Source organism: Rutidosis leptorrhynchoides, chromosome 2 (assembly GCF_046630445.1).
Source record: "Rutidosis leptorrhynchoides isolate AG116_Rl617_1_P2 chromosome 2, CSIRO_AGI_Rlap_v1, whole genome shotgun sequence".
In the NCBI taxonomy this organism is placed as follows: domain Eukaryota; kingdom Viridiplantae; phylum Streptophyta; class Magnoliopsida; order Asterales; family Asteraceae; genus Rutidosis; species Rutidosis leptorrhynchoides.
Window position 1 is genome coordinate 462,328,370 of NC_092334.1, and position 13,348 is coordinate 462,341,717.

The 13,348-nt window shown below is 32.7% G+C and overlaps 1 protein-coding gene across 8 annotated transcripts; it reads left to right on the plus strand.

Annotated features, from left to right (window-relative positions):
- The first annotated feature begins 1,969 nt into the window (after window positions 1–1,969).
- On the plus strand, window positions 1,970–9,417 carry LOC139892544 (uncharacterized). Of its 8 annotated transcripts, none has more exons than XM_071875653.1 (7): window positions 1,970–3,109; window positions 3,188–3,290; window positions 3,796–3,842; window positions 5,052–5,106; window positions 7,632–7,726; window positions 7,803–7,947; window positions 8,081–9,417. In XM_071875653.1, exons 5-7 carry the CDS (start codon window positions 7,722–7,724, stop codon window positions 8,177–8,179), a joined length of 249 nt encoding a protein of 82 aa, XP_071731754.1. In that variant the 5' UTR covers window positions 1,970–3,109; window positions 3,188–3,290; window positions 3,796–3,842; window positions 5,052–5,106; window positions 7,632–7,721; the 3' UTR covers window positions 8,180–9,417. The 8 variants fall into 8 exon arrangements, 5 of the variants coding, with proteins under 5 accessions (XP_071731754.1, XP_071731755.1, XP_071731756.1 ...); XM_071875654.1 differs by having other exon boundaries at window positions 1,970–2,478; XM_071875655.1 differs by having other exon boundaries at window positions 1,970–2,478; window positions 3,214–3,290.
- Window positions 9,418–13,348: the final 3,931 nt, after the last annotated feature.

Sequence of the window (13,348 nt, forward strand, 5' to 3'; positions counted from 1 at the left end):
AACGTTTAATATATACTAAATGAACAACCATTTTTGGTCGTTTTGTATTAATAAGATGTCGTTTGACTACAACAACTAATCTGGACTTTCATTTAGTCTAAAAGCATATCTTAACATTTGGTGTATTATTTTTTTTCAAATATTTTTTTGTTTTGGTCTAAACACATAACTTTTCTTATTCTATTTTTTTAAACATATATTTATTTTAATACTTCTTATGTTTGAAATAACGTTTATGGTATGAATCCAAATCATTTCTCACAACAACGTGCGAGACTCTTTTCGATTTTAAAACTTTTTCGGAGTATAATTATTTTATAAATGATTTGTACAAATTTGATATGCTTATTATAATTATAAACTACCGAAAGAGTGTACATTTAATATATTGTTGTAAACGATTTGTTAACGCAATGTACAAGTCATATCTACTGCTAAAAATAATTAAGGTTTTGAGCGAAATCCTAAACTTTAAACCCCCTCTGAATTCTACCGCATCAACGCGCAGTCCATGTTTTTTACTTGTTTGGTACTAACCGAAGAGAACAATTTGGTCTTTCAAGTAAGACCTTAACGGAGTATACACCACATCGTGTTAACGGATAACTAAAACAACAAACCATAAACCCCAAACGACCTTATTTGAATATCTTAATTTGTCTAGCTTATTTAACACATAATGAACAAATGACTACTCACTTTGTCACTTTATTTAACCATACTAAAAGACTACCCTTTTTGACATCTTATTTAACCCTACTAGAAGACTACCCATTTTGACACCTTATTTAACCCTACCTAAAAGACTACCCATCTTGACACCTTATTTAACCCTACCTAAAAGACTATCCATTTTAGCACCTTACTTAACACCACTAAAAGACTAACCATTTGACTACCTTATTTAATCCTTATTTAAAGAAGTTATAAAAAAGGTCATATATAATTGGTCATTACGTATTACCAAATTGTAATTCAGACATGTCAGATACTCATTTAAAAGATAAGAGTTTACCAATGATTAACAATTGAAACCCTAGTGTTTAGATGCTCCAAAATACCATAGAAAACTCAAAAATTCGTAACCCTAACTAAATTATTCGTAAGATAAAAAACTGCCCAAGAGTTTGGGGTTAAAATCCTATTTATAGGAGTAAAAATTCGCTGATGGCCGACTCAAATCTCGCGACCGCATTAGAGCGCCTCACGACCGCGATACTTGGAATTGCGAGTACGAAAACAGCAAACTTCCAACACGAACTTCTGTTAACATATTGCGAGCTCGAGATTAAAATTGTGGCCGGTATAAACGAATCGCGACCGCATTGACAGGAATTGCGGCCGCGAAATGTATCAGAAATAGCAGCAGCTCGACTTTTGACTTTGACCTTTCACTTAAATTGTTCTTTTGATACCAAAACTCGCTGAATACATTCAAAACACCCACACGAAGACTCATTAAGCTGAAACCATCAATTTAACCATATTCACGAACCAAAGTCTTCAATCTTCATCATTTTATACCCGAAAAGAAGAAGATATCGCGAGTAATATTATGTATAAATGAAGCGATATCAGTAATCTCCTAATTAGTTTTTTTCTAATAAAATTTGATCATTTTATGATAATAAATTTTGTAATCATATCTTCATATGTAATATATGTAATGTTTATATGATCCAAAAAGTAGACAAAATATATTAACTTATAACCCAGCTCGTCATGACCCGTTAGTCACCCTGCCCTCCATGCCTACCTTCATCATCTCTACACTTTACAAACCGTGTAGCCTACTGCCACATGTCACGACCGTACAGTTCCTAATCAACATTTTACACCTGTACTTTTATTATTGGTCAGAAATAAATCAACTTTTATTTTCTTAATTCTGACAATTTGACAAGTTTGTTACTGTCATAGGCCAAACGGATAAATTAAGATAAAAAATCTATTTTTCTCTCTTACCACCCCCATAACCTTCATCTTCAACAAAAATCACCTCCCTCTATTTCATCGGCGAAAAATCCAGTGATTGAAGCAATAAACGACCGCGCCGCATCAACTAAACAATTCGTCGTATTTTTCCGATTCTGTAGGTATGATTTTTGTTTGATTATTTGCGATTTGGTTTTAAAATTAAAAGCCGCCTTCAAATCCGAGGACTAAACGGGTTACTAGATCCAAATAACTGATATGAAAAAGGATGATAGCTCCAATTTGGTTGTAATTCCAATTTGATTCATCAAATAACGATGCCGTCATTATTTAGGGTTTGCGAACGATTAAATTGCGTCACTGAAGATTCATCGTAAACCCTAAATTTAAATGTTGTACTGGCTATCTTCTGATGTGTTTCACATTGATTTATTGCTACCAGTAATTTCTACCAATTATTGCTATCGATTACTGCTACCAAATTCGTCATCTTAAGATAACTCACCAGGTAAACGGGTCCTAGATAAGTCATCTGAGAAACAGGTACGTACACCTTTGCTTATTTTGTAGGCCTACTCTCTAAGCTTGTGTGGATTGTGCGTTCAACTCGATTTAACTCTTTTAGTTTAATAAATGGAAAAGATTCTTTGTTCTTTTATCTTATTTATAATACTCCATGAATATGTATAAGATGACTTATTGGATCTATGACAACATGAATAAGATAATTAACACTTTTATCTTTATGTACAAATAAGTTTCAAAGTTTTGATTTAATAAGTATTTTCTTAGCCATGAACTTAAGTTGGTCAAAGGAAGATTTGCAATGCAAGAAGCTTTATTAAATCGATTTTTTCTTTTCCAAATTTTTTTTTTCTTCCTTTTTATCAATCTGTATAGAGTAAACAACCTGTGTATTCATTGCAATTATTTAATTGTACTCTGCATTTAGGGGCTGAACATTTATTGGATAGGCAGGGGCACCCGCCCATTTTCTGATCCCAGTGTGTGTGCGGGTGAGTGAGTGTGTTTTTGTGTGTGACCTGACCCAAAACTGTATATGTTGTATCTGGACAAATATTTTGACTCTTTTTAGCGGGTCAGGTTTTTGTTTTAAGCGGCTTTTGATGCTGGTACTTCCTTCGCAGTTTCTCCTTGTGTTCACATTCTTAATGTAGGAGTCATTGCTTTTTTGTAACTCTTCATATATGTCGTTTCTGTGCATATTTATAAGTCTGTAATGTTTTCTCAGTGGCTGTATTTCTGCTTCTGGTCCAGTTGGTTAGTGATGATTAAGTGGTCATTTGGGTTCTCATTAGATGCCATCTCCTGTACTGCTACAACTGTCTCTCAAGGTAATCTGTCAATCTCACTCATTTGATTACTAAACAAATGTTAAAAAATGCAAAAAATATCTCGGATTGATAGCTTCGGCTCGAGGTTTACATGTCATAATAGAAGATGGCAAAGATACACGCTCGATGTCAAAGGAATCAATGTTATAGGCTCATTAAGGTTAAACTAAGGTTTTTAGTTTTGATACTAATTTCACATTGAGTGGATACTAATTATGATGCTAGATTATTACCAAACCTGTAATATGTTTACGATCGATCTTGAATCAATACATGTTTTATTATTAATATACAATCATTGAGGGTGAAACTACAAATGGAGATGGAGACATAGTATCTAAGTTATGATAAGAGGTTTAGTAAAATATATGTATGAAGCTTATTTATACACAAGATCTCTTTTCTTTATAACACCGTCAAGGTTCTGCTAAAGGAGGTATCAAAAGTATAATTCCATTGATATAATAGGTGAATGTAACATCTAAAGTTCTATTATATTTTGTAGGTGAAGACTATAGTGGAATAGAGACACTTCTATTCTGAGAATTTCATGTAAGCCTTTGTTACTTCCCTTAATTTGATACTTTAGTAAAAACTACAAATAATCTATACTTGACTGCTATTCCAAGCGGAGTCAGAATGAGAGTTCTAGGTATGACTTTGGGCACATCATTTGTTAGTTTGACTTTTTAGTTCAAACATATATCATTAAAAACTTAATATATATGAGTTGTCATAGTATTTTATCCTGACATATTAAACAACTGTCATGTTTGTAATATAACCATTCTTCGACGTGATTTAATTGCAGGTCCTGATATAGATTGCAGTATGTATGAAAATGTTTATCAAATTTGTTGTAAATCTTAATTTTCCAAATATGTTTTAATAATATTAGTTGGAGTATGATGTAAACCTATCAAATCAGGCATCGTGTAAGTGTTTCTCTTAATTGTACAGCCACTTACACCTGAACAGTTAAATCATACTCCAGATTTGCAAAATTTGATTATTGATCAATTGTTTGGTTTTTTGCTGGACTTTAAGCCTCTTTTAAAACTACGGTTATATATAGCACTTTAATTTTGTGTGAGTTATATTTACATTTATAACAATTTAGGACTAGATGGCTTGAATAAGAGGAGTATAAATCTTTTCAGTAGATTTATATGGTAAACTCAGTGGATTATGGTCACTTGAGTCATTGAGGTGGTGGATCTGTGGTGGCTTATGATTGATGGATCATAATATATAGGTTTTAGTCAAAACATAATTAATTGATGTTATGTTTATATGTATAGGACATGCAATTACAAGACCCATTGAAAAGGAGTGTGTGATGATTTGTGGCATAGGATTGCCGCTTCTATGTTTGAATTCATTTAGGACCATGTATTTTCATGATGATCATCTCATGAAAATGGGGTATAAATAATGTAGACATACGTGTTAATTCTTGTGTTGAAAGGCAAGAAGTCAAGTACATATGGAGTTGTCATGCATATAAAAAATTCTCAAGTATTTGACCCTTGTGTATAGTTTTGACTATCATTTTTGCTGTTATTTTACTAATAGTAGTAGTTGTTATTTCTATGATTTCAGTCTTTGTAGGTTGAAGTCGATTTTGTGCTAATTGATATTGTGATTTTTGTAAATGTATGTAAGATGAAGTTGATTGTACCCAGATTATAAGATATTTTACTGTTTTGTTATATTGACTAAGAAAATGCAACCCAAATTGACCTGTTTTCACTTTAATAGGCTGACAATCGACATCAATTGTACCTTAGTCATATTCTTGGTGAAACATATAAAGGTACATTTTCTTTATCATACCGTCAATTGATATAACATGTACCTTTCCATTTTGTTTGTTTAAGAGTCGCCGTGCAACGCACGGGCTCTTAAAGGCTAGTAAACTATAAACAAAGCAAAAAAGACAACTGAAGTCTTAAATTATTATGCAGGTTGAGTATAATACGAATCGGCCAAAGATTCAAAATAAACCATGTGAGAATATTTCATTATATTTCTAAACAAAAAGAGCAAATTTTCAAACTTTACACTCATAGTAAATGCGGACATCATAAGCGACCATTTCAATTACAATAAAACTCATATTGATTAACATAAATCTTTTAACCTAATTGATTTTGAGTTCCAATTTCAATTTTAAATTGAGTCCTAATTATGTGTACTACAGACCTATGATTAACCTAAATCTTTTAAACCAAGAAATAACAATTAATAAAACCCTAAATTTAACACCTAATCTAACACATACCGTAAAGACAATTGTGATACGATAAATAGTACCTTGATAATTCTTCGATGTAGATTGATATTCGCCATGTAATGAAGGAAAAGATGAAGCGCTTTTATTGAGGCGAATGGAATTGAGGGTTCACAAGTGTTATAATTTTAGGGGTATTATGAGAATGGAAGTGGTTAGGGAATAGTTATTGAGCAATAAGTAAATTTAATGGTGTTTAGAAGGGGTAGGTTAGTGTAATTTTGTTAATCTATTGGTGAAGATTAGAAGTTATGAAAAAAGATATCTCAATTAACACTTTATTTTAATTTTAATGTATAGAAGAGATTGAAGAACAAGACACTATAGGATCAAAATCACGTTCAAACGAAGTAAATAGCTATTGATGAAAATGAAATCGATAAAAAAAGACAATTATAACTTATTTCAGGTATGCAAATATGAGCTAAAAAATGCAGTCATCCTTGTGAGGTAATCATTTATGGCCAATAACACATTGTTGGCAAATGTTTACTTGTACTGCTTCACGCCTTTTCTCAAGAGTGATGGAACGTATCTAATCAGACAAACGAACCACAACATAACCACAACATGTTAATTACAATACTTATTCATTCTTATATAAAAATAACACTACATACTTAATTTATATAGTGTATTTTAATACTAACAACTAAAATATTTTTTGATACATTTAATTTTTCATGAAACTTAAGTTTTCCATGACCATCGACATTGTTAGTGTATAGATTAGGGTTGATGTGGTGGAAGCTTGCCAGTGGTGTGGTGGTGTGATAGGTTAGTTGATTTTGACGGGGCGGTCGATTAGATCTCGGGATCAAACCCGCTCTGATACCATGTTGAACAATAAAACCCGTGAATTATTATTCATAATATTAGCCCTATTTATAGAGGGCATAACCCTAGAAAACATAACGGACCCAAGCCCACAATCGGACTTGGGCCTAACCCTAATCTATACACTAACAGACATGAGGCTCATGTAATTAGCGAAACAAGATTCGAACAATACGAAAAGTATAAAAAAGTTTTTGACTTTCTGCGTATGAGTATATGACTAGTTAAAGTAAACAGATGTCGATGATCTTAAGCTATGTTGCATTTTCTTAAAACCGCTCTCAGGATAATGGACAATTAAATAATAATGTGAATGAACTTGAAACAATGAACTTGAAACAACGTTCTTGTTTAATGAAACTATGTGACCCGCTCCTATGTGACCGACACCCAGATCTGCCCCGAAAATCTCTCTGCAACAAAACCCATCGTTCCGATCATTGACCCCACTCACTGATCCCATGTTCTCGATACATGTTGCAAATAATCGTATACCTGTCGTTCGTTCTCGTGATGATAATCGAATCATCAATCCATCGAAACATGTTTTCAATCCGCCATTGTTTTTCGATCTTCAAACCTTAAGCTCTTATACCACATGTTAAGAAATTTGTAGAGGACCCCAAACAAGAACATGTGATGGTATCATCAATCACAACACCCATGAACAAAAAACGGATAACACAAGCATAAACGATAAGAGTTTAGTCTACCGGCGCAAACCGTAAATATTTCATCAACTTTGTGCACCCATTACATATACAATTTTCAAAGGTAGATACAATGAAATTCTTTTGCGTAATCTTGTCTAGAGCTTGCCTGCCAACAAGCTAAATACTTATAGAAAAGAAGCACAGCTTTAATCTTGTCTAGAGCTTGCCTGCCAACAGGCTATATACTTTAATTCCTTTTCTAAGATTTTATTGGTGTCTTCAATTATCAATAACTTTTTTTTATTTGAAAGGCCAACAGCTACATATATTTATACCTATTACTATAAATAAAGAGTAAATTAAGCTACTAATTATACAAATTTAAAATTCATATTATCCCTAACATATTATCCCTAAACGTACTTAGGGAGACCAATCTAGTTCGAGTTCGGAACTCTAAAACAAAGCTATTGTAAGATTGATGTCGTTTTTAGTTTGCATTTTATAATCTATTTATGTTTGAAGGAAGAAATGATGATAAGCCTTTTTATTTCATAGGAAATGGATAAACATGGGTCACAACATGTTCGAGTAGCTGTATATATCCTAACTCTTACGATATGAGTGTTACTCCAGTCGAACCTGAACATGAGGTGAGTTTATTAAACCTAATTGCATTATATATGTTTTTTATTATCTTTTTCTTATATGAGAAATACTGTAAATTAGGTGGTTATTCATGGTAATCATGGGTACATGTTTGATTACGTATATGTGGGTATGGAGCTCTTTAAGATTTTTTGATGACTCCGTTGCTCCACTTGTTGATTATATGTTTGAAGGATACAATGGTACTATTTTCACTTATGGCCAGGTATTGGTTTATGATTTGCTTGAATTACGTGTTTGTTTTATGATGTTAGCATGTTGTTTGGTCATAATTATTATAGTGTTAAGTTTATAGTTGAAGCTCATATTTCTTACCGTTTTTTTTTATGTTGCCAAAGAGTAAATCTAAGAAGACATACATAATGGGAAATGGAAATAGAAACAATGGCATCATTATCCCTAAAGTGATAGAAAAAATATTTCAAGGAGTACAATAGAGTAGTAAAGACACTATGTTCTTGATTAGAGTATCCTACGTTACGGTAATAAAAAGTTGTAGTCTTAAATACTCATAAAATTATTTATAATTTTACACACGTACTCTATATATGTCATTATTTGCTAACATAGTACTTCTCCTTTTTAGATAATCAATGATAAATCGCACGATTTATTGTTCTCAAGTCGAGATGGGAATAGTACGTTCAAGTGTTCTAGGCCTCCTAAATGTGAAAGAGAGGCTGAAGTCATTTCTCACGAGGACATGTATTCATTTTTTTCGTGCAAAAGGGCTAGGTTTGTTCTTTTTTTATTCTTGTGAAGTGACTTCAGGAGGCCTTTTTCACGAAAAAAATTGAATACATGTCCTCTTGAGAAGTGACTTGAGCCTCTATTTCACCTTTAGAACACTTGAATGTTTTATTTCCCATCTCAGACATGAGCACACTAAATTGTGAGATTTATCATTGATTATATGAAAAGGAGAAGTACTACGTTAGCAAATAATGACATATATAGAGTACGTGTGTAAAAATATAAATAATTTTATGAGTATTTAAGACTATAACTTTTTATTACCGTAACATAGGATACTCTAATCAAGAAAGTAGTGTCTTTACTACTCTCTTGTACTCTTTGAAATATTCTATCACTTTGGGGATAATGATGCCATTGTTTCTATTTACATTTCCCATTATATATGTCTTCCTGGATTTACTATTTGGCAACATAAAAATAAGTAAGAAATATGAGCTTCAACTATAAACTTAACACTATAATAATTATGATCAAACAACATGACAACATCATAAAACACACACATAATTCAAGCAAATCATAAACCAATACCTGGCCATAAGTGAATATAGTACCATTTTTCCTTCAAACATATAATCAACAAGAGGAGCAACGGAGTCATCAAAAAATCTTGATGATTCAAGCTCCATACCCACATACACGTAATCAACTTGTACCCATGATTACCATGAATAACCACATAATTTACCGTATTTCTCATATAAGAAAAAGATAATAAATAATAAAAAAAACATATATAATGCAATTAGGTTTAATAAACTCACCTCAGGTTCAGGTTCACCTCAGGTTCACCTGGAGTAACACTCATATCGTAAGAGTTAGAAACCTCTAAGATATATACAGCTACTCTTGAACCTGTTGTGACCCATGTTTATCCATTTCCTATGAAATAAAAAAGCTTATCATCATTTTTTCCTTCAAACATAAATAGATTATAAAATGCAAAATAAAAACGACATCAATCGTACAATAGCTTTGTTTTAGAGTTCCGAACTCGAACTAGATTGGTCTCCCTAAATACGTTTTGGGATAATATGTTAGTATTAGCTCAAGCTTAAAATATGAATTTTAAATTTGAATGGTCAGTTGCTTAATGTACTCTCTATTTATAGTAATAGGTAAAGATGAATGTAGTTGTTGGCCTTTCAAATAAAAAAAAAAATTATTGATAATTTAAGACACCAATAAAATCTAAGAAAAGGAATTAAAGTTGTGCTTCTTTTCAAGTAGTATGTAGCCTGTTGGCAGGAAAGCTCTAGACAAGATTATGCTAAAGAATTTCATTTTATCTACCTTTAAACCAAGCAAGCAATTGATGCGCATCATCAAGTGCAGCTTGAATCAAATCTCAAATCATAAACTTGTCACAGCTTAATCATATACACCTGCATAAGCACACAATATTACATCAAACGTCACACCAAGTATGACTTCAAAGACTTTTATCCTTTCAGTAGACAACTTTTCCTTGGTATCTTTGTACTGGCTCAAACTGAAAGAGACGAAATAAGTAAGGCAGCACAAGTATGACTTAAAAGAATAACACCTTGACTGCCACAAACAGACAAAAGCAGCATAAAAAAAAACAAGCAATTGTTGCCACCTGCAAAAGTCAATAAGTAATAAGAATCCCTATTTTAGAAAACTTAAAAGAATCGAACCAATATCCATATACCAGTTATAAAACGAGATGCAATGTTGTGAGGTTAAAGATTCGAGTGAAGCAGCTGGTAGAAAACGAGAAAATAGCTAATTTAGAGCACTCAATCAAAAGATACTGATGTACATCATAAAGGACGATAAATGAAGTTTGGTATAGAGCATCAGACGTTAATTATGGGATCGTATGATGTATGTATTCGATAAAAAAGAAAATGTTTACATACCCTTAAGTCCCATTCGCGAGTCACCTTTCAGTAGAATAAGTACAAAAGAATTGAAAAATGCAGAGAATAGATAGGCCGGTAGATGTTTATCCATTTGCCAGGGAATATGAGATACTCAAGGTTTACCCCAACCACACATCTTGACCTGTCACGGATTGATATTCTTGGAATTGTTATGTGCTCAAATTATACAAGTGTACTCAAGACTAGTATTGCTAATTCATTATAAACCTGAAGCTAATAAGCCTTTAATACAGTTTGAACAACAGTTTATCTCAAGATCATGGCATGGTTAAAAATGGTTGACTTTTTAAGAAAAATTCAAATGCTACAATCTTGGTTCAAAAACTGAGATTTTAAGCAGAATTGTGCTAATAGATTGATGGGTTTTGATCCGTTACGCTCTTATAACAAATGTAAGAGTTTGCTTAACCATACAATGTGTGTGAAAATTATGTGTACATGCATATATGAACCAAATGTAAAAGTTTGCTTAACCACGCCATATGTGTGAAAATTATGTGTAGATCACTACAACAAATTTATCAATTGTTCACGCATATTTTTACACACTTGTAAGAAAGTGTGAGCTTTTTGTCAAATTTCTCACACTTATAAATATGTATAAGTTTGTTACATTTATAAATGTTGAATGTTATTCAAATTTCACACTTAAAATTGTAGAAAAAGTTTCTTCACACTTATTAGTGTGTACAAACACAAATTTAATCACATTTAAAAATGTGAGTAAAATTTGTTACACCTCATTTCTTCACACAAGGGGGAGCGTGAACAAATCTAGTGCGACAAAATTAACTTAACACTCTTAAGTGTGGTTACATTTATAATTATACACACAAATTAGTGTGAACTTTTTTCTCCACACTTTTATGTGTGAAACTATAATGATATTCTACACTTATAAATGTAATACATTTACACACATTTACAAGTGTGAGGAATTTAACAAAAAAGTACACACTTTTTAAAAATGTGTAAATTTATGCGTGGTTAATTAGCAAATTTGTTGTAGTGCATGCATATATGAAACAAATGTAAAAGTTTGCTTAACCATGCCATATGTGTGACAATTATGTGTACATGCATATATAAACCGAAAAGATAAAAGAAAACAAGACAAATCGATTGTATTGCGATAACCGAATGATAACACTTATTAAACCGAAATGGGTTTTTTTCTGTTTAGTGTGTTCTTGGGAGGATTTGGGGTGACGAGAGTGTTTTGGATAAGTCGTGTATGTGTATGTGTGTTGTGTGTTTAGAAATCGGATTGCCATCTTCCTATATCCAAGATTCAATCCATTACGGGGAAGTGTATGGCTGAATCCTTGAAAGGATTTATTGAAAAAAATGGTGTAAATGGTTAGTTAGGATTTAACTATACCATGTTGGTTAATTTGGTTCTGTTATTTTTGACGGTGTAAAGTTAAGGAACTAACGACGTAACTAATTCTAACCTATTACAAACGAAACCTTAAAAATTAATGTTATTTCTGTTGAAAACTAAACTTGATTTTGGGCTATGTGTTTTAGATTTGGGCTTGCAAGTATACAAATATTTTGGATCAAGATTATAGCCCATTATGTAGAAGCTTCTTGTAATATGTAGTAGTGAAAGTGTGTAGAATGTGTGTAGAATAATCTTGTAAAATATCTAGGTCTAGAAATACTAGGAAATATCTAGATAGTAGTAGATAATGGAGTGATCTAGACTACTCCATTGAGTAGTATAAATAGAGGGCATCACCCCTCATTTGTAATCAAGCAACAAAGCAATTCAATAAGCAAATCAAATAATAAACAAAGCCTTCAAGATCAATCAAACTTCTAAATCATCAATCCTCTCTTCCACAAATAATATACATAACCTCCTATTTCTAACAAATTGGTATCAAGAGCTTGGTTCGACAAGATGATGGCCAACAATGTCATCACATTTCCTCGCCTCACAAAGGATAATTATGATCGATGGAGCATCCAAATGAAGACCTTCCTAGGTGGACAAGACTTATGGGAGATTGTGGAGGAAGGCTATGAGGAACCTGCAGAAAAAGGTCCTCTCGGCAAGGAGAAAAAACTAATGAAGACGAACGATCAAAAGGCTCTTTCCATCATCCAACAAAGTGTAGATGATGGAGCTTTTGAGAAAATTGCAAGTGCAACCACCGCCAAGAAAGCATGGGAGATCTTGGAGAATTCTCACAAGGGAGTTGAAAAGGTGAAAAAGGTTCGACTACAAACACTACGAGGTGAGTTCGAATCCTTAAATAAGAAAGACTCAAAATCAATTTCCGATTATTTTACAAGAGTCTTGGCGATTGTCAATCAATTAAAGAGGAATGGTGAAACTCTAAGTGATGTAAGAGTCATTGAGAAGATTCTTAGATCATTAGATTCAAAATTCGACTATATAGTCGTAGCCATTGAAGAATCTAAAGATCTAGAATCAATGACTATCGATGAACTCATGGGTTCACTACAAGCCCATGAAGAGAGGTTCAATAAGAAAAATAAGGAGCCTTTGGAGCAAGCTTTACAAGCAAAACTCTCTTTCAAGGAAGAGAACAGTGAAAAGACTCATCAAACGAGTCAACGAGGTCGTGGTCAAGTACGTGGCCGAGGACGAGGGCAAGGATATATCAAACGTGGAGGTTATAGTTCTTACAAAAATGAAGAAAGAAGTCAAGATTTTCACCCGACAAGAGGTCGTGGGAGAGGTTACACAAGTAGAAAGCCAAGGTATGACAATTCTCAAACCAAATGCTATAATTGTCATAAATTTGGCCACTATGCTTCGGAATGCGAGAAGTCAAACAATTACGTGCAAGAAAGAGCAAATTTTGCACAAGAAGATACTGAAGCCGTGGAAAACACTTTGTTACTAGCATGCAAAGGTGAAGATAACGGAGAATTAAATTTGTGGTATCTCGACACGGGTGCAAG

Bases quoted from the DNA above. Each gene is read 5' to 3' on its own strand.
- LOC139892544 (XM_071875653.1), top strand. The intron at 7,948-8,080 runs GTATTGGTTTAT...ATGTTGCCAAAG, and splicing joins CTATTTTCACTTATGGCCAG to AGTAAATCTAAGAAGACATA.